Source organism: Penaeus vannamei, chromosome 5 (assembly GCF_042767895.1).
Source record: "Penaeus vannamei isolate JL-2024 chromosome 5, ASM4276789v1, whole genome shotgun sequence".
NCBI lineage: Eukaryota > Metazoa > Arthropoda > Malacostraca > Decapoda > Penaeidae > Penaeus > Penaeus vannamei.
In genome coordinates this window covers 38,858,563-38,881,062 of record NC_091553.1, presented here as the reverse complement: position 1 = coordinate 38,881,062, position 22,500 = coordinate 38,858,563, and the positions used below count along the sequence as shown (strand labels likewise).

The following is a 22,500-nucleotide window of genomic DNA, read 5'->3' as shown; positions in this document are numbered from 1 at the left end:
TATATACATAAATACACATAGTATACACACACACACATATATATATGTTTAACACCTCCGACTGTCTTTTGTGTTTCAGTTGCGTAAAGCCCCTTCCTAATTTCAACCCTTCAAAAACTGAGCGCAATTCCTTTTCCGTATCTAAGGATCTTTCCTCTTCTCTTCACTAAGCGATCCTTCACCTTTCATCATCTTCCCAATCTTTCTGCTCCATTTCCCTCTTTCGCCCGGGTGTCCTTGGCCTTCTCTCCTTCCCGGGGCGTCTCCCCTGTGCGAAGACCGCCGCGCCTGGCACAGACCGACGCCGCTCAGCTTCCGCCTCGTCCTGTTTCGCTCTCGCTCGCTCCGCCGGGCTCGGGGCTTTGTTGCGGGCGGCCGTTCGCGCGACCGGGAGGAATTTGGTACGCTCTCTTTCTCGGGCTTTGTTTTTACGGTGGTCACCGCTACGATTTTTTTCCCCCCGAATTTGTTGAAGTATATAAAATCGTATATATGATAGAGACTTTGTTTCTTATTCGTGTGCGTTGATATGCTTGCCTGAAAATATCAGAATGGATCAGAATTAACAAAATTGCACCAGATTTACTTATTCTTTATCGACAAGAGTAATATTTGCAGTTACTTAAAGGCAGCCTATTTGCTTTTCATCCTATATTAAACTAAGTAAAAAAAAGAAAAAAAAATAAATAAAGATTCTGTTCACCTTTAAGAAGTTGCTATGACACTAGATCAGAATTAACAAAATTTCACCAGATTTACTAATCCATTATCGACAAGAATAATATTTGCACAGATACTAAAAGGTTTATTTGCCTTTCATCCTATATTGAACTAAAATATAACAAAATTGTCAGTTCACCTTTAAGAATCCGGATAGCAACGCAAGGAACTGCATCCACAGCGAAATTGCGAGAGATATATCGCCATCCCATCCTTTAAACTTAGAGCTCTCGCTTCATTACCGGAGAAATAGAGTTTAGACATTAAGTTTATGAATCATCATAAAGCTTTATCACCAACACTCGTTATCAACACCACGCTGCAGTCTATTTATAATGATTAACTTTTACAGAAGATTAGTGGGCGGACATAAACGGAAATAACTGTGGATATTCTAACAGTAAGAATAAAAGAGAACAAATGTCAGGAAAGAGTGATGTTACAGAAGAGACAAATATATTTACCTGTGGCTGCGATACCGTTATTGCATCTCAGAATACGAAAAATGGTGTGTGTGTGTGACTGAGAGAGATAGATAGAGAGATAGAGAGAGAGAGAGAGAGAGAGTGAGAGAGAGAGAGAGAGAAAGAGAGAGAGAGAGAGAGAGAGAGAGAGAGAGAGAGGGAGAGACAGACAGACAGACAGACAGAGAGAGAAATGAAGAGAAAGGGAGAGAGAGAAAGAAAGACATCGAAAAAAGAAAGAGAAAAAGAGAGAAAGACACAGATAAAAAGAGATAGACAGAAAACAGAAAAACAAAAACAAAAAGGCAGAAACAAACAAACAGACAGACACAGAAACGAAACGAAAAGCCAAGTGAAACAATTCAACCAAGGACCCTGACAAAGAAGATGATATAAAACAAAAACAACCAACAGAGAGCGAACAGGACGAGGAGAGAGAGAGAGAGGAAGGTGCTAAGACGCCACAAAGAAGAAGAGGAAAAAAGAGGAAAGGGCTTGTGAGGGGAAATCCACAGCCATCGCGCTCTGAGGATGACTTACCCATTAAGATTATTACGCGAGACGGTCATCGTTGCCTTTTCGAGAATTCGTCTGAAGTTCAGATGCTCGGATTCTAACTGTTCGTATTGTGGTTATCATTATCACTTTTAGTAATAATAATGGCAATAAAGATGATAATGGTGACGATAGTAATAATATTAATAATAGTAATGATAATAACAATAGAAATAAGAGAATAATAATAGTGAAAATAATAACAGTAACGATGATTATAATTATAACAGCAATAATGATAATAATGATAATAATAATAATAATGATGATGATGATGATGAGGATGATTAGATGATGATGATGATGATGATAATGATAATGATGATGATGATGATGATGATAATGATAATAATGATAATAATAATTATAATAATGCCATTATTATTATTATTATTATTATTACTATTATCATTTATATTATCACTGTTGTTCTTACCACTATCATTATTATCATTATCATTAGAGTAGTTGTTGTAAAAATTGTTGCATGTGCTAGCAATAATCGCAACATAGATTTGGGGAATAAAGCAGTTTCAAAAAAGGTAAATCTCAAGTAAAGTTGTAAAGAAAATATACATTGCCCCAAAAATAAATATAATTAAGTTACATCTGATTCGAAGAAAGAACGAAATAAAGAAGAAAGTGTTCTAAATCAATCAAACAATCGGAGGGAAAAAGGTTCAGGTCAACGCTGTCGAAACACACCTTGTGTATAATGAATACCACAATGTCATTTAAAAGCTTCATTTTCTCCTTTGAAGGAAGTCGAAGAAAATCAAAAAGAAAGACCATCTTGGATGATAAGAACATCTTGGATGATAAGGACATCTTGGATGATAAGGACATCTTGGATGATAAGGACATCTTGGATGATAAGGACATCTTGGATGATAAGGACATCTTGGATGATAAGGACATCTTGGATGATAAGGACATCTTGGATGATAAGGACATCTTGGATGATAAGGACATCTTGGATGATAAGGACATCTTGGATGTTAAGGACATCTTGGATGATAAGGACATCTTGGATGATAAGGACATCTTGGATGATAAGGACATCTTGGATGATAAGGACATCTTGGATGATAAGGACATCTTGGATGATAAGGACATCTTGGATGATAAGGACATCTTGGATGATAAGGACATCTTGGATGATAAGGACATCTTGGATGTTAAGGACATCTTGGATGATAAGGACATCTTGGATGATAAGGACATCTTGGATGATAAGGACATCTTGGATGATAAGGACATCTTGGATGATAAGGACATCTTGGATGTTAAGGACATCTTGGATGATAAGGACATCTTGGATGATAAGGACATCTTGGATGATAAGGACATCTTGGATGATAAGGATATCTTGGATGATAAGGACATCTTGGATGATAAGGACATCTTGGATGATAAGGACATCTTGGATGATAAGGACATCTTGGATGTTAAGGACATCTTGGATGATAAGGACATCTTGGATGATAAGGACATCTTGGATGTTAAGGACATCTTGGATGTTAAGGACATCTTGGATGTTAAGGACATCTTGGATGTTAAGGACATCTTGGATGTTAAGGACATCTTGGATGATAAGGACATCTTGGATGTTAAGGACATCTTGGATGTTAAGGACATCTTGGATGATAAGGACATCTTGGATGATAAGGACATCTTGGATGTTAAGGACATCTTGGATGATAAGGACATCTTGGATGTTAAGGACATCTTGGATGTTAAGGACATCTTGGATGATAAGGACATCTTGGATGATAAGGACATCTTGGATGATAAGGACATCTTGGATGATAAGGACATCTTGGATGTTAAGGACATCTTGGATGTTAAGGACATCTTGGATGTTAAGGACATCTTGGATGTTAAGGACATCTTGGATGTTAAGGACATCTTGGATGTTAAGGACATCTTGGATGATAAGGACATCTTGGGTGTTAAGGACATATTGGATGATAAGGACATCTTGGATGTTAAGGACATCTTGGATGATAAGGACATCTTGGATGATAAGGACATCTTGGATGATAAGGACATCTTGGATGATAAGGATATTTTGGATGTTAAGGACATCTTGGATGATAAGGACATCTTGGATGATAAGGACATCTTGGATGATAAGGACATTTTGGATGTTAAGGACATCTTGGATGATAAGGACATCTTGGATGTAAAGGACATCTTGGATGTTAAGGACATCTTGGATGATAAGGACATCTTGGATGATAAGGACATCTTGTATGATAAGGACATCTTGGATGATAAGGACATCTTGTATGATAAGAACATCTTGGATGTTAAGGACATCTTGGATGTTAAGGACATCTTGGATGATAAGGACATCTTGGATGATAAGAACATCTTGGATGTTAAGGACATCTTGGGTGTTAAGGACATATTGGATGATAAGGACATCTTGGATGTTAAGGACATCTTGGATGTTAAGGACATCTTGGATGATAAGGACATCTTGGATGATAAGGACATCTTGGATGATAAGGACATCTTGGATGATAAGGACATCTTGTATGATAAGGACATCTTGGATGATAAGGACATCTTGGATGATAAGGACATCTTGGATGATAAGGACATCTTGGATGTTAAGGACATCTTGGATGTTAAGGACATCTTGGATGATAAGGACATCTTGGATGATAAGGACATCTTGGATGATAAGGACATCTTGGATGTTAAGGACATCTTGGATGTTAAGGACATCTTGGATGTTAAGGACATCTTGGATGTTAAGGACATCTTGAATGTTAAGGACATCTTGGATGATAAGGACATCTTGGAGTTTAAGGACATCTTGAATGTTAAGGACATCTTGGATGTTAAGGACATCTTGGATGTTAAGGACATCTTGGATGTTAAGGACATCTTGGATGATAAGGACATCTTGGATGATAAGGACATCTTGGATGTTAAGGACATCTTGGATGTTAAGGACATCTTGGATGATAAGGACATCTTGGATGTTAAGGACATCTTGGATGATAAGGACATCTTGGATGATAAGGACATCTTGGATGTTAAGGACATCTTGGATGTTAAGGACATCTTGGATGTTAAGGACATCTTGGATGTTAAGGACATCTTGGATGTTAAGGACATCTTGGATGATAAGGACATCTTGGATGATAAGGACATCTTGGATGTTAAGGACATCTTGGATGTTAAGGACATCTTGGATGTTAAGGACATCTTGGATGATAAGGACATCTTGGATGATCAGGACATCTTGGATGTTAAGGACATCTTGGATGATAAGGACATCTTGGATGATAAGGACATCTTGGATGATAAGGACATCTTGGATGATAAGGACATCTTGGATGTTAAGGACATCTTGGATGTTAAGGACATCTTGGATGATAAGGACATCTTGGATGATAAGGACATCTTGGATGATAAGGACATCTTGGATGATAAGGACATCTTGGATGATAAGGACATCTTGGATGTTATGGACATCTTGGATGTTAAGGACATCTTGGATGTTAAGGACATCTTGGATGTTAAGGACATCTTGGATGTTAAGGACATCTTGGATGATAAGGACATCTTGGATGATAAGGACATCTTGGATGATAAGGACATCTTGGATGATAAGGACATCTTGGATGATAAGGACATCTTGGATGTTATGGACATCTTGGATGTTAAGGACATCTTGGATGTTTAGGACATCTTGGATGTTAAGGACATCTTGGATGTTAAGGACATCTTGGATGTTAAGGACATCTTGGATGTTAAGGACAACTTGGATGTTAAGGACATCTTGGATGTTAAGGACATCTTGGATGATAAGGACATCTTGGATGTTAAGGACATCTTGGATGTTAAGGACATCTTGGATGATAAGGACATCTTGGATGTTAAGAACATCTTGGATGTTAAGGACATCTTGGATGTTAAGGACATCTTGGATGTTAAGGACATCTTGGATGATAAGGACATCTTGGATGATAAGGACATCTTGGATGATAAGGACATCTTGGATGATAAGGACATCTTGGATGAAAAGGACATCTTGGATGTTAAGGACATCTTGGATGATAAGGACATCTTGGATGATAAGGACATCTTGGATGTTAAGGACATCTTGGATGTTAAGGACATCTTGGATGTTAAGGACATCTTGGATGTTAAGGACATCTTGGATGTTAAGGACATCTTGGATGATAAGGACATCTTGGATGATAAGGACATCTTGGATGTTAAGGACATCTTGGATGTTAAGGACATCTTGGATGTTAAGGACATCTTGGATGATAAGGACATCTTGGATGATAAGGACATCTTGGATGTTAAGGACATCTTGGATGATAAGGACATCTTGGATGTTAAGGACATCTTGGATGTTAAGGACATCTTGGATGTTAAGGACATCTTGGATGATAAGGACATCTTGGATGTTAAGGACATCTTGGATGTTAAGGACATCTTGGATGTTAAGGACATCTTGGATGTTAAGGACATCTTGGATGTTAAGGACATCTTGGATGTTAAGGACATCTTGGATGTTAAGGACATCTTGGATGATAAGGACATCTTGGATGATAAGGACATCTTGGATGATAAGGACATCTTGGATGTTAAGGACATCTTGGATGTTAAGGACATCTTGGATGTTAAGGACATCTTGGATGTTAAGGACATCTTGGATGATAAGGACATCTTGGATGTTAAGGACATCTTGGATGTTAAGGACATCTTGGATGTTAAGGACATCTTGGATGTTAAGGACATCTTGGATGTTAAGGACATCTTGGATGTTAAGGACATCTTGGATGTTAAGGACATCTTGGATGTTAAGGACATCTTGGATGTTAAGGACATCTTGGATGTTAAGGACATCTTGGATGATAAGGACATCTTGGATGATAAGAACATCTTGGATGTTAAGGACATCTTGGATGTTAAGGACATCTTGGATGATAAGGACATCTTGGATGATAAGGACATCTTGGATGATAAGGACATCTTGGATGTTAAGGACATCTTGGATGATAAGGACATCTTGGATGATAAGGACATCTTGGATGATAAGGACATCTTGGATGTTAAGGACATCTTGGATGATAAGGACATCTTGGATGATAAGGACATCTTGGATGTTAAGGACATCTTGGATGTTAAGGACATCTTGGATGATAAGGACATCTTGGATGTTAAGGACATCTTGGATGTTAAGGACATCTTGGATGTTAAGGACATCTTGGATGTTAAGGACATCTTGGATGATAAGGACATCTTGGATGTTAAGGACATCTTGGATGTTAAGGACATCTTGGATGATAAGGACATCTTGGATGATAAGGACATCTTGGATGATAAGGACATCTTGGATGATAAGGACATCTTGGATGATAAGGACATCTTGGATGATAAGGACATCTTGGATGTTAAGGACATCTTGGATGATAAGGACATCTTGGATGATAAGGACATCTTGGATGTTAAGGACATCTTGGATGTTAAGGACATCTTGGATGATAAGGACATCTTGGATGTTAAGGACATCTTGGATGATAAGGACATCTTGGATGATAAGGACATCTTGGATGTTAAGGACATCTTGGATGATAAGGACATCTTGGATGATAAGGACATCTTGGATGTTAAGGACATCTTGGATGATAAGGACATCTTGGATGTTAAGGACATCTTGGATGATAAGGACATCTTGGATGATAAGGACATCTTGGATGATAAGGACATCTTGGATGATAAGGACATCTTGGATGATAAGGACATCTTGGATGATAAGGACATCTTGGATGATAAGGACATCTTGGATGATAAGGACATCTTGGATGATAAGGACATCTTGGATGATAAGGACATCTTGGATGATAAGGACATCTTGGATGATAAGGACATCTTGGATGTTAAGGACATCTTGGATGATAAGGACATCTTGGATGATAAGGACATCTTGGATGATAAGGACATCTTGGATGTTAAGGACATCTTGGATGATAAGGACATCTTGGATGTTAAGGACATCTTGGATGTTAAGGACATCTTGGATGATAAGGACATCTTGGATGATAAGGACATCTTGGATGATAAGGACATCTTGGATGTTAAGGACATCTTGGATGATAAGGACATCTTGGATGTTAAGGACATCTTGGATGATAAGGACATCTTGGATGATAAGGACATCTTGGATGATAAGGACATCTTGGATGATAAGGACATCTTGGATGATAAGGACATCTTGGATGATAAGGACATCTTGGATGTTAAGGACATCTTGGATGTTAAGGACATCTTGGATGTTAAGGACATCTTGGATGTTAAGGACATCTTGGATGATAAGGACATCTTGGATGATAAGGACATCTTGGATGATAAGGACATCTTGGATGATAAGGACATCTTGGATGATAAGGACATCTTGGATGATAAGGACATCTTGGATGTTAAGGACATCTTGGATGATAAGGACATCTTGGATGATAAGGACATCTTGGATGTTAAGGACATCTTGGATGATAAGGACATCTTGGATGATAAGGACATCTTGGATGATAAGGACATCTTGGATGATAAGGACATCTTGGATGATAAGGACATCTTGGATGATAAGGACATCTTGGATGATAAGGACATCTTGGATGATAAGGACATCTTGGATGATAAGGACATCTTGGATGATAAGGACATCTTGGATGATAAGGACATCTTGGATGTTAAGGACATCTTGGATGATAAGGACATCTTGGATGTTAAGGACATCTTGGATGATAAGGACATCTTGGATGTTAAGGACATCTTGGATGATAAGGACATCTTGGATGTTAAGGACATCTTGGATCTTGGATGATAAGGACATCTTGGATGATAAGGACATCTTGGATGATAAGGACATCTTGGATGATAAGGACATCTTGGATGATAAGGACATCTTGGATGTTAAGGACATCTTGGATGATAAGGACATCTTGGATGATAAGGACATCTTGGATGATAAGGACATCTTGGATGTTAAGGACATCTTGGATGTTAAGGACATCTTGGATGATAAGGACATCTTGGATGATAAGGACATCTTGGATGTTAAGGACATCTTGGATGATAAGGACATCTTGGATGTTAAGGACATCTTGGATGTTAAGGACATCTTGGATGTTAAGGACATCTTGGATGATAAGGACATCTTGGATGTTAAGGACATCTTGGATGTTAAGGACATCTTGGATGATAAGGACATCTTGGATGTTAAGGACATCTTGGATGTTAAGGACATCTTGGATGTTAAGGACATCTTGGATGATAAGGACATCTTGGATGTTAAGGACATCTTGGATCTTGGATGTTAAGGACATCTTGGATGATAAGGACATCTTGGATGTTAAGGACATCTTGGATCTTGGATGATAAGGACATCTTGGATGATAAGGACATCTTGGATGATAAGGACATCTTGGATGATAAGGACATCTTGGATGTTAAGGACATCTTGGATGATAAGGACATCTTGGATGTTAAGGACATCTTGGATGATAAGGACATCTTGGATGTTAAGGACATCTTGGATGATAAGGACATCTTGGATGATAAGGACATCTTGGATGATAAGGACATCTTGGATGTTAAGGACATCTTGGATGATAAGGACATCTTGGATGATAAGGACATCTTGGATGATAAGGACATCTTGGATGTTAAGGACATCTTGGATGTTAAGGACATCTTGGATGATAAGGACATCTTGGATGTTAAGGACATCTTGGATGTTAAGGACATCTTGGATGTTAAGGACATCTTGGATGTTAAGGACATCTTGGATGTTAAGGACATCTTGGATGATAAGGACATCTTGGATGATAAGGACATCTTGGATGATAAGGACATCTTGGATGATAAGGACATCTTGGATGATAAGGACATCTTGGATGTTAAGGACATCTTGGATGATAAGGACATCTTGGATGTTAAGGACATCTTGGATGTTAAGGACATCTTGGATGTTAAGGACATCTTGGATGATAAGGACATCTTGGATGTTAAGGACATCTTGGATGATAAGGACATCTTGGATGTTAAGGACATCTTGGATGATAAGGACATCTTGGATGTTAAGGACATCTTGGATGATAAGGACATCTTGGATGTTAAGGACATCTTGGATGATAAGGACATCTTGGATGATAAGGACATCTTGGATGTTAAGGACATCTTGGATGTTAAGGACATCTTGGATGTTAAGGACATCTTGGATGTTAAGGACATCTTGGATGATAAGGACATCTTGGATGATAAGGACATCTTGGATGTTAAGGACATCTTGGATGTTAAGGACATCTTGGATGTTAAGGACATCTTGGATGTTAAGGACATCTTGGATGTTAAGGACATCTTGGATGTTAAGGACATCTTGGATGTTAAGGACATCTTGGATGTTAAGGACATCTTGGATGTTAAGGACATCTTGGATGTTAAGGACATCTTGGATGTTAAGGACATCTTGGATGTTAAGGACATCTTGGATGTTAAGGACATCTTGGATGTTAAGGACATCTTGGATGTTAAGGACATCTTGGATGTTAAGGACATCTTGGATGTTAAGGACATCTTGGATGATAAGGACATCTTGGATGTTAAGGACATCTTGGATGTTAAGGACATCTTGGATGTTAAGGACATCTTGGATGTTAAGGACATCTTGGATGTTAAGGACATCTTGGATGATAAGGACATCTTGGATGTTAAGGACATCTTGGATGTTAAGGACATCTTGGATGATAAGGACATCTTGGATGATAAGGACATCTTGGATGATAAGGACATCTTGGATGATAAGGACATCTTGGATGATAAGGACATCTTGGATGATAAGGACATCTTGGATGATAAGGACATCTTGGATGTTAAGGACATCTTGGATGTTAAGGACATCTTGGATGTTAAGGACATCTTGGATGTTAAGGACATCTTGGATGTTAAGGACATCTTGGATGATAAGGACATCTTGGATGTTAAGGACATCTTGGATGTTAAGGACATCTTGGATGTTAAGGACATCTTGGATGTTAAGGACATCTTGGATGTTAAGGACATCTTGGATGTTAAGGACATCTTGGATGTTAAGGACATCTTGGATGATAAGGAATCTTGGATGATAAGGACATCTTGGATGATAAGGACATCTCGGATGTTAAGGACATCTTGGATGATAAGGACATCTTGGATGTTAAGGACATCTTGGATGTTAAGGACATCTTGGATGATAAGGACATCTTGGATGTTAAGGACATCTTGGATGTTAAGGACATCTTGGATGTTAAGGACATCTTGAATGTTAAGGACATCTTGGATGTTAAGGACATCTTGGATGTTAAGGACATCTTGGATGTTAAGGACATCTTGGATGTTAAGGACATCTTGGATGTTAAGGACATCTTGGATGTTAAGGACATCTTGGATGTTAAGGACATCTTGGATGTTAAGGACATCTTGGATGTTAAGGACATCTTGGATGATAAGGACATCTTGGATGTTAAGGACATCTTGGATGTTAAGGACATCTTGGATGTTAAGGACATCTTGGATGTTAAGGACATCTTGGATGTTAAGGACATCTTGGATGTTAAGGACATCTTGGATGTTAAGGACATCTTGGATGATAAGGACATCTTGGATGTTAAGGACATCTTGGATGTTAAGGACATCTTGGATGTTAAGGACATCTTGGATGTTAAGGACATCTTGGATGTTAAGGACATCTTGGATGTTAAGGACATCTTGGATGTTAAGGACATCTTGGATGTTAAGGACATCTTGGATGTTAAGGACATCTTGGATGTTAAGGACATCTTGGATGTTAAGGACATCTTGGATGATAAGGACATCTTGGATGTTAAGGACATCTTGGATGATAAGGACATCTTGGATGTTAAGGACATCTTGGATGTTAAGGACATCTTGGATGTTAAGGACATCTTGGATGTTAAGGACATCTTGGATGTTAAGGACATCTTGGATGTTAAGGACATCTTGGATGATAAGGACATCTTGGATGTTAAGGACATCTTGGATGTTAAGGACATCTTGGATGATAAGGACATCTTGGATGTTAAGGACATCTTGGATGTTAAGGACATCTTGGATGATAAGGACATCTTGGATGTTAAGGACATCTTAAGGACATCTTGGATGTTAAGGACATCTTGGATGTTAAGGACATCTTGAATGTTAAGGACATCTTGAATGTTAAGGACATCTTGGATGTTAAGGACATCTTGGATGTTAAGGACATCTTGGATGTTAAGGACATCTTGAATGTTAAGGACATCTTGGATGATAAGGACATCTTGGATGTTAAGGACATCTTGGATGATAAGGACATCTTGGATGTTAAGGACATCTCGGATGTTAAGGACATCTCGGATGTTAAGGACATCTTGAATGTTAAGGACATCTTGGATGATAAGGACATCTTGGATGTTAAGGACATCTTGGATGATAAGGACATCTTGGATGTTAAGGACATCTTGGATGTTAAGGACATCTTGGATGTTAAGGACATCTTGGATGATAAGGACATCTTGGATGTTAAGGACATCTTGGATGTTAAGGACATCTTGGATGTTAAGGACATCTTGGATGTTAAGGACATCTTGGATGTTAAGGACATCTTGGATGTTAAGGACATCTTGGATGATAAGGACATCTTGGATGTTAAGGACATCTTGGATGTTAAGGACATCTTGGATGTTAAGGACATCTTGGATGTTAAGGACATCTTGGATGTTAAGGACATCTTGGATGATAAGGACATCTTGGATGTTAAGGACATCTTGGATGTTAAGGACATCTTGGATGTTAAGGACATCTTGGATGTTAAGGACATCTTGGATGTTAAGGACATCTTGGATGATAAGGACATCTTGGATGATAAGGACATCTTGGATGTTAAGGACATCTTGGATGTTAAGGACATCTTGGATGTTAAGGACATCTTGGATGTTAAGGACATCTTGGATGTTAAGGACATCTTGGATGTTAAGGACATCTTGGATGATAAGGACATCTTGGATGTTAAGGACATCTTGGATGTTAAGGACATCTTGGATGTTAAGGACATCTTGGATGATAAGGACATCTTGGATGATAAGGACATCTTGGATGTTAAGGACATCTTGGATGTTAAGGACATCTTGGATGTTAAGGACATCTTGGATGTTAAGGACATCTTGGATGTTAAGGACATCTTGGATGTTAAGGACATCTTGGATGTTAAGGACATCTTGGATGTTAAGGACATCTTGGATGTTAAGGACATCTTGGATGTTAAGGACATCTTGGATGTTAAGGACATCTTGGATGTTAAGGACATCTTGGATGTTAAGGACATCTTGGATGTTAAGGACATCTTGGATGTTAAGGACATCTTGGATGTTAAGGACATCTTGGATGTTAAGGACATCTTGGATGTTAAGGACATCTTGGATGTTAAGGACATCTTGGATGTTAAGGACATCTTGGATGTTAAGGACATCTTGGATGTTAAGGACATCTTGGATGTTAAGGACATCTTGGATGTTAAGGACATCTTGGATGATAAGGACATCTTGGATGTTAAGGACATCTTGGATGTTAAGGACATCTTGGATGTTAAGGACATCTTGGATGTTAAGGACATCTTGGATGTTAAGGACATCTTGGATGATAAGGACATCTTGGATGATAAGGACATCTTGGATGTTAAGGACATCTTGGATGATAAGGACATCTTGGATGTTAAGGACATCTTGGATGTTAAGGACATCTTGGATGATAAGGACATCTTGGATGTTAAGGACATCTTGGATGTTAAGGACATCTTGGATGTTAAGGACATCTTGGATGTTAAGGACATCTTGGATGTTAAGGACATCTTGGATGTTAAGGACATCTTGGATGTTAAGGACATCTTGGATGTTAAGGACATCTTGGATGTTAAGGACATCTTGGATGATAAGGACATCTTGGATGATAAGGACATCTTGGATGTTAAGGACATCTTGGATGTTAAGGACATCTTGGATGTTAAGGACATCTTGGATGATAAGGACATCTTGGATGATAAGGACATCTTGGATGTTAAGGACATCTTGGATGTTAAGGACATCTTGGATGATAAGGACATCTTGGATGATAAGGACATCTTGGATGTTAAGGACATCTTGGATGATAAGGACATCTTGGATGTTAAGGACATCTTGGATGATAAGGACATCTTGGATGTTAAGGACATCTTGGATGTTAAGGACATCTTGGATGTTAAGGACATCTTGGATGTTAAGGACATCTTGGATGATAAGGACATCTTGGATGTTAAGGACATCTTGGATGATAAGGACATCTTGGATGATAAGGACATCTTGGATGTTAAGGACATCTTGGATGTTAAGGACATCTTGGATGTTAAGGACATCTTGGATGTTAAGGACATCTTGGATGTTAAGGACATCTTGGATGTTAAGGACATCTTGGATGTTAAGGACATCTCGGATGATAAGGACATCTTGAATGTTAAGGACATCTTGAATGTTAAGGACATCTCGGATGATAAGGACATCTTGAATGTTAAGGACATCTTGGATGATAAGGACATCTTGGATGTTAAGGACATCTTGAATGTTAAGGACATCTTGGATGTTAAGGACATCTTGGATGTTAAGGACATCTTGGATGTTAAGGACATCTTGGATGTTAAGGACATCTTGGATGTTAAGGACATCTTGGATGTTAAGGACATCTTGGATGTTAAGGACATCTTGGATGTTAAGGACATCTTGGATGTTAAGGACATCTTGGATGTTAAGGACATCTTGGATGTTAAGGACATCTTGGATGTTAAGGACATCTTGGATGATAAGGACATCTTGGATGTTAAGGACATCTTGGATGTTAAGGACATCTTGGATGTTAAGGACATCTTGGATGTTAAGGACATCTTGGATGTTAAGGACATCTTGGATGTTAAGGACATCTTGGATGTTAAGGACATCTTGGATGTTAAGGACATCTTGGATGTTAAGGACATCTTGGATGATAAGGACATCTTGGATGATAAGGACATCTTGGATGATAAGGACATCTTGGATGTTAAGGACATCTTGGATGTTAAGGACATCTTGGATGTTAAGGACATCTTGGATGTTAAGGACATCTTGGATGTTAAGGACATCTTGGATGTTAAGGACATCTTGGATGTTAAGGACATCTTGGATGTTAAGGACATCTTGGATGATAAGGACATCTTGGATGTTAAGGACATCTTGGATGTTAAGGACATCTTGGATGTTAAGGACATCTTGGATGTTAAGGACATCTTGGATGTTAAGGACATCTTGGATGTTAAGGACATCTTGGATGTTAAGGACATCTTGGATGATAAGGACATCTTGGATGTTAAGGACATCTTGGATGATAAGGACATCTTGGATGTTAAGGACATCTTGGATGTTAAGGACATCTTGGATGTTAAGGACATCTTGGATGTTAAGGACATCTTGGATGATAAGGACATCTTGGATGTTAAGGACATCTTGGATGATAAGGACATCTTGGATGATAAGGACATCTTGGATGATAAGGACATCTTGGATGTTAAGGACATCTTGGATGTTAAGGACATCTTGGATGTTAAGGACATCTTGGATGTTAAGGACATCTTGGATGTTAAGGACATCTTGGATGATAAGGACATCTTGGATGATAAGGACATCTTGGATGATAAGGACATCTTGGATGATAAGGACATCTTGGATGTTAAGGACATCTTGGATGTTAAGGACATCTTGGATGTTAAGGACATCTTGGATGATAAGGACATCTTGGATGATAAGGACATCTTGGATGTTAAGGACATCTTGGATGTTAAGGACATCTTGGATGTTAAGGACATCTTGGATGTTAAGGACATCTTGGATGTTAAGGACATCTTGGATGTTAAGGACATCTTGGATGTTAAGGACATCTTGGATGTTAAGGACATCTTGGATGATAAGGACATCTTGGATGTTAAGGACATCTTGGATGTTAAGGACATCTTGGATGTTAAGGACATCTTGGATGATAAGGACATCTTGGATGTTAAGGACATCTTGGATGTTAAGGACATCTTGGATGTTAAGGACATCTTGGATGTTAAGGACATCTTGGATGATAAGGACATCTTGGATGTTAAGGACATCTTGGATGTTAAGGACATCTTGGATGTTAAGGACATCTTGGATGTTAAGGACATCTTGGATGTTAAGGACATCTTGGATGTTAAGGACATCTTGGATGATAAGGACATCTTGGATGTTAAGGACATCTTGGATGTTAAGGACATCTTGGATGATAAGGACATCTTGGATGATAAGGACATCTTGGATGTTAAGGACATCTTGGATGTTAAGGACATCTTGGATGTTAAGGACATCTTGGATGTTAAGGACATCTTGGATGTTAAGGACATCTTGGATGTTAAGGACATCTTGGATGATAAGGACATCTTGGATGTTAAGGACATCTTGGATGTTAAGGACATCTTGGATGATAAGGACATCTTGGATGTTAAGGACATCTTGGATGTTAAGGACATCTTGGATGTTAAGGACATCTTGGATGTTAAGGACATCTTGGATGTTAAGGACATCTTGGATGTTAAGGACATCTTGGATGTTAAGGACATCTTGGATGTTAAGGACATCTTGGATGTTAAGGACATCTTGGATGTTAAGGACATCTTGGATGTTAAGGACATCTTGGATGTTAAGGACATCTTGGATGTTAAGGACATCTTGGATGTTAAGGACATCTTGGATGTTAAGGACATCTTGGATGTTAAGGACATCTTGGATGATAAGGACATCTTGGATGTTAAGGACATCTTGGATGTTAAGGACATCTTGGATGTTAAGGACATCTTGGATGTTAAGGACATCTTGGATCTTGGATGTTAAGGACATCTTGGATGTTAAGGACATCTTGGATGTTAAGGACATCTTGGATGTTAAGGACATCTTGGATGTTAAGGACATCTTGGATGTTAAGGACATCTTGGATGTTAAGGACATCTTGGATGTTAAGGACATCTTGGATGTTAAGGACATCTTGGATGTTAAGGACATCTTGGATGATAAGGACATCTTGGATGATAAGGACATCTTGGATGTTAAGGACATCTTGGATGTTAAGGACATCTTGGATGTTAAGGACATCTTGGATGTTAAGGACATCTTGGATGTTAAGGACATCTTGGATGTTAAGGACATCTTGGATGTTAAGGACATCTTGGATGATAAGGACATCTTGGATGATAAGGACATCTTGGATGTTAAGGACATCTTGGATGTTAAGGACATCTTGGATGTTAAGGACATCTTGGATGTTAAGGACATCTTGGATGTTAAGGACATCTTGGATGTTAAGGACATCTTGGATGTTAAGGACATCTTGGATGATAAGGACATCTTGGATGTTAAGGACATCTTGGATGTTAAGGACATCTTGGATGTTAAGGACATCTTGGATGTTAAGGACATCTTGGATGTTAAGGACATCTTGGATGTTAAGGACATCTTGGATGTTAAGGACATCTTGGATGTTAAGGACATCTTGGATGATAAGGACATCTTGGATGTTAAGGACATCTTGGATGTTAAGGACATCTTGGATGTTAAGGACATCTTGGATGTTAAGGACATCTTGGATGATAAGGACATCTTGGATGTTAAGGACATCTTGGATGTTAAGGACATCTTGGATGATAAGGACATCTTGGATGTTAAGGACATCTTGGATGTTAAGGACATCTTGGATGTTAAGGACATCTTGGATGTTAAGGACATCTTGGATGTTAAGGACATCTTGGATGATAAGGACATCTTGGATGTTAAGGACATCTTGGATGATAAGGACATCTTGGATGTTAAGGACATCTTGGATGTTAAGGACATCTTGGATGTTAAGGACATCTTGGATGTTAAGGACATCTTGGATGTTAAGGACATCTTGGATGTTAAGGACATCTTGGATGTTAAGGACATCTTGGATGTTAAGGACATCTTGGATGTTAAGGACATCTTGGATGATAAGGACATCTTGGATGTTAAGGACATCTTGGATGTTAAGGACATCTTGGATGTTAAGGACATCTTGGATGTTAAGGACATCTTGGATGTTAAGGACATCTTGGATGATAAGGACATCTTGGATGATAAGGACATCTTGGATGTTAAGGACATCTTGGATGTTAAGGACATCTTGGATGTTAAGGACATCTTGGATGTTAAGGACATCTTGGATGTTAAGGACATCTTGGATGTTAAGGACATCTTGGATGTTAAGGACATCTTGGATGTTAAGGACATCTTGGATGTTAAGGACATCTTGGATGTTAAGGACATCTTGGATGTTAAGGACATCTTGGATGTTAAGGACATCTTGGATGATAAGGACATCTTGGATGTTAAGGACATCTTGGATGTTAAGGACATCTTGGATGTTAAGGACATCTTGGATGTTAAGGACATCTTGGATGATAAGGACATCTTGGATGTTAAGGACATCTTGGATGTTAAGGACATCTTGGATGTTAAGGACATCTTGGATGATAAGGACATCTTGGATGATAAGGACATCTTGGATGTTAAGGACATCTTGGATGTTAAGGACATCTTGGATGATAAGGACATCTTGGATGTTAAGGACATCTTGGATGTTAAGGACATCTTGGATGTTAAGGACATCTTGGATGTTAAGGACATCTTGGATGTTAAGGACATCTTGGATGTTAAGGACATCTTGGATGTTAAGGACATCTTGGATGATAAGGACATCTTGGATGATAAGGACATCTTGGATGTTAAGGACATCTTGGATGTTAAGGACATCTTGGATGTTAAGGACATCTTGGATGTTAAGGACATCTTGGATGATAAGGACATCTTGGATGTTAAGGACATCTTGGATGTTAAGGACATCTTGGATGTTAAGGACATCTTGGATGTTAAGGACATCTTGGATGTTAAGGACATCTTGGATGTTAAGGACATCTTGGATGTTAAGGACATCTTGGATGTTAAGGACATCTTGGATGTTAAGGACATCTTGGATGTTAAGGACATCTTGGATGTTAAGGACATCTTGGATGTTAAGGACATCTTGGATGTTAAGGACATCTTGGATGTTAAGGACATCTTGGATGTTAAGGACATCTTGGATGTTAAGGACATCTTGGATGTTAAGGACATCTTGGATGATAAGGACATCTTGGATGTTAAGGACATCTTGGATGTTAAGGACATCTTGGATGTTAAGGACATCTTGGATGTTAAGGACATCTTGGATGTTAAGGACATCTTGGATGTTAAGGACATCTTGGATGATAAGGACATCTTGGATGTTAAGGACATCTTGGATGTTAAGGACATCTTGGATGTTAAGGACATCTTGGATGTTAAGGACATCTTGGATGTTAAGGACATCTTGGATGTTAAGGACATCTTGGATGTTAAGGACATCTTGGATGATAAGGACATCTTGGATGTTAAGGACATCTTGGATGTTAAGGACATCTTGGATGATAAGGACATCTTGGATGTTAAGGACATCTTGGATGTTAAGGACATCTTGGATGTTAAGGACATCTTGGATGTTAAGGACATCTTGGATGTTAAGGACATCTTGGATGTTAAGGACATCTTGGATGATAAGGACATCTTGGATGTTAAGGACATCTTGGATGTTAAGGACATCTTGGATGTTAAGGACATCTTGGATGTTAAGGACATCTTGGATGTTAAGGACATCTTGGATGTTAAGGACATCTTGGATGTTAAGGACATCTTGGATGTTAAGGACATCTTGGATGTTAAGGACATCTTGGATGTTAAGGACATCTTGGATGTTAAGGACATCTTGGATGTTAAGGACATCTTGGATGTTAAGGACATCTTGGATGATAAGGACATCTTGGATGTTAAGGACATCTTGGATGTTAAGGACATCTTGGATGATAAGGACATCTTGGATGTTAAGGACATCTTGGATGTTAAGGACATCTTGGATGTTAAGGACATCTTGGATGTTAAGGACATCTTGGATGATAAGGACATCTTGGATGATAAGGACATCTTGGATGTTAAGGACATCTTGGATGTTAAGGACATCTTGGATGTTAAGGACATCTTGGATGTTAAGGACATCTTGGATGTTAAGGACATCTTGGATGTTAAGGACATCTTGGATGTTAAGGACATCTTGGATGATAAGGACATCTTGGATGTTAAGGACATCTTGGATGTTAAGGACATCTTGGATGTTAAGGACATCTTGGATGTTAAGGACATCTTGGATGTTAAGGACATCTTGGATGTTAAGGACATCTTGGATGATAAGGACATCTTGGATGTTAAGGACATCTTGGATGTTAAGGACATCTTGGATGATAAGGACATCTTGGATGTTAAGGACATCTTGGATGATAAGGACATCTTGGATGTTAAGGACATCTTGGATGATAAGGACAAACTGCGAAATAATAAGTTCAAGAAAGCTCTTATTTGGCAACAATGATCTTTAGAATCCTGGAGTGACAAATGATGAGAAAATATTTTGTAAGGAACAGAGATTACTTTTATCCTTGTTTTCGTTATTATCATTATAACTATTATTATTATTTTCACTATAATTATTATTATTACTATTATTATCATTATCATCATCATCATTGTCATAATAACTATCATCATTTTATCAATGTTATCGTTATCATTATTATTAACATTACCATTATTATTATTATTATCTCTCTCTCTCTCTCTCTCTCTCTCTCTCTCTCTCTCTCTCTCTCTCTCTCTCTATATATATATATATATATATATATATATATATATATATATATATATATATAATGTATATATATATATACACATATGCATATATCTAATCTATCTATCTATCTATCTGTCTATCTATGTATCTATCTGTCTATATGCTGATTTTGCCTTCCGGTAGAGAGCCAACATTTAGTTCTACAGCATTTTACGAAGACAACACAAAACATTTAAAGTTTGGGGAAGACAAGGAAGCGTTCTGGAAGGAAATTAATCTTGGGAGAAGGTCTTTTTCACTTCACGGATCGAACTTTGTTAATCCTCCATCTAAAGTTTGGTTACGGAAGAAATGAAGCCAGGCAAGTCCCGGATCTTGACTGCCATTCAGGAGCCTCGCCACTGTACACGATTTTAACTAGGAAAGGATAGATCGATGGATAGATATTTATAGGTTAAGGTAAAGGAAGAAATATATTCACATATATACTTTTTCTGATAGTGTCTGGTCTAATATTTTATATATTTTGCGCAATTCAGAATTAATAGACGAATCTCGGAAACACGGAAACAAAATGATAAAAATACATAACATCGTTCATGGGACTGACAGTCTTTGACAGACCTCATTATATATTAAAAGTAATCATGAAACAAAACGTTGAACTAATTATCACTTGACAGAGCTAAAAAGTTATCGGACAGATATATGACGCAGTGACAACGAATAAAATTCGTGTTTTTTTTCTTTTTTGTTTGGTAAATTATAACTGAAATTTAAAACTATTTATCAATAAATAAATTATTGTTGGAAATGGATTGTTTAGCTGACAATGTTGTATATAAAACCAAGTGAGGCAAATATAAAAATCATATTTCCATATTTGTAATAACATTCAAGTATATATAGATCACATGACGTGATACGGTTCATATATTTGCAACGGGATGCGCTAAACTTTGAACCATGATAAAACGATGCAAGTGTATCTAAAAGATTATGTCATTCCCTTAAAAAATAATGTCATACAATAAGCCAAACTGACAGTCTATATTGAATTACCTTAGATATTTTATTTCAATAAATGTACCACTTTCATAAGAATCTAACCACAATACCACGCAATATTTCTTTTTAATTCCAGTGACACTTCAATGATTCAGAATGAGCTGTAATGCCATATTCGGATAAGAGTAAACTTCAGTATTTATTTCATATCAGAAATATTAATGATATATACACGTGATTATGTGATTATATACAGTATTTAAAAAAAAGCCTTCAACATGCAAGTAAAAGATTTAGTTTATACAAAAATCTAATGATCTATGATCTGAGCGCCTCTGGTGGTAAACTATTAAACTACAGGAGATAAACAATGAACCCAGCATGAGATACGATTTTTATTTCATCCTCACATGCCCTGCCTGATTACCCCTTACCATGACATACACGAACATCACAACATGCCATACCATAAAAGTTTATTTCCCATGTTTCTGCGCATGCGAGGTGGTTTGGTTATTACTACAATCCTCTACGTGGAATAGCAAGCCTACGTTTATTTTTATTTTTCTATTTCATAGGAGTCTGCACTTTTAAATAAGACTATCTGTATATGTATTAGGTAAATTAGGTGGCATAAAAAAGGAAATCTATTCTTTTACTATGATATTTCATTTTACAGCCTCTTTGTATACACGGAACTCCGTCGGTCACCCGTTTAATGATCTCGTCTGGTAGAAGCCATTACTTCATTTGTTAAAGCTGTTGGATTTGGCGTTATACTGATGAAACATGTTTCCATTTCTTTACAATTAACCTGAAATGAATTTTGACTCTTTCTGAATAAGATAAAGCGACTACGGCTCTGTAAGATATGAATTACTACCAAGGGTCGTCGGCATGTTGCTTA

General features: G+C 37.8%; 1 protein-coding gene across 1 annotated transcript in view; it reads left to right on the top strand.

Annotated features, from left to right (window-relative positions):
- The window catches only part of LOC138861806 (cerebellar degeneration-related antigen 1-like), a 28,671-nt gene that overhangs the window by 1,224 nt on the left and 4,947 nt on the right, over positions 1–22,500 (top strand). Inside the window, exons 3-5 of the mRNA XM_070121647.1 lie at positions 3,625–3,726; positions 3,967–4,194; positions 4,489–4,626. Of these exons, the coding sequence (XP_069977748.1) occupies positions 3,625–3,726; positions 3,967–4,194; positions 4,489–4,626 (468 nt within the window). The remainder of the gene's footprint in view (positions 1–3,624; positions 3,727–3,966; positions 4,195–4,488; positions 4,627–22,500) is intronic.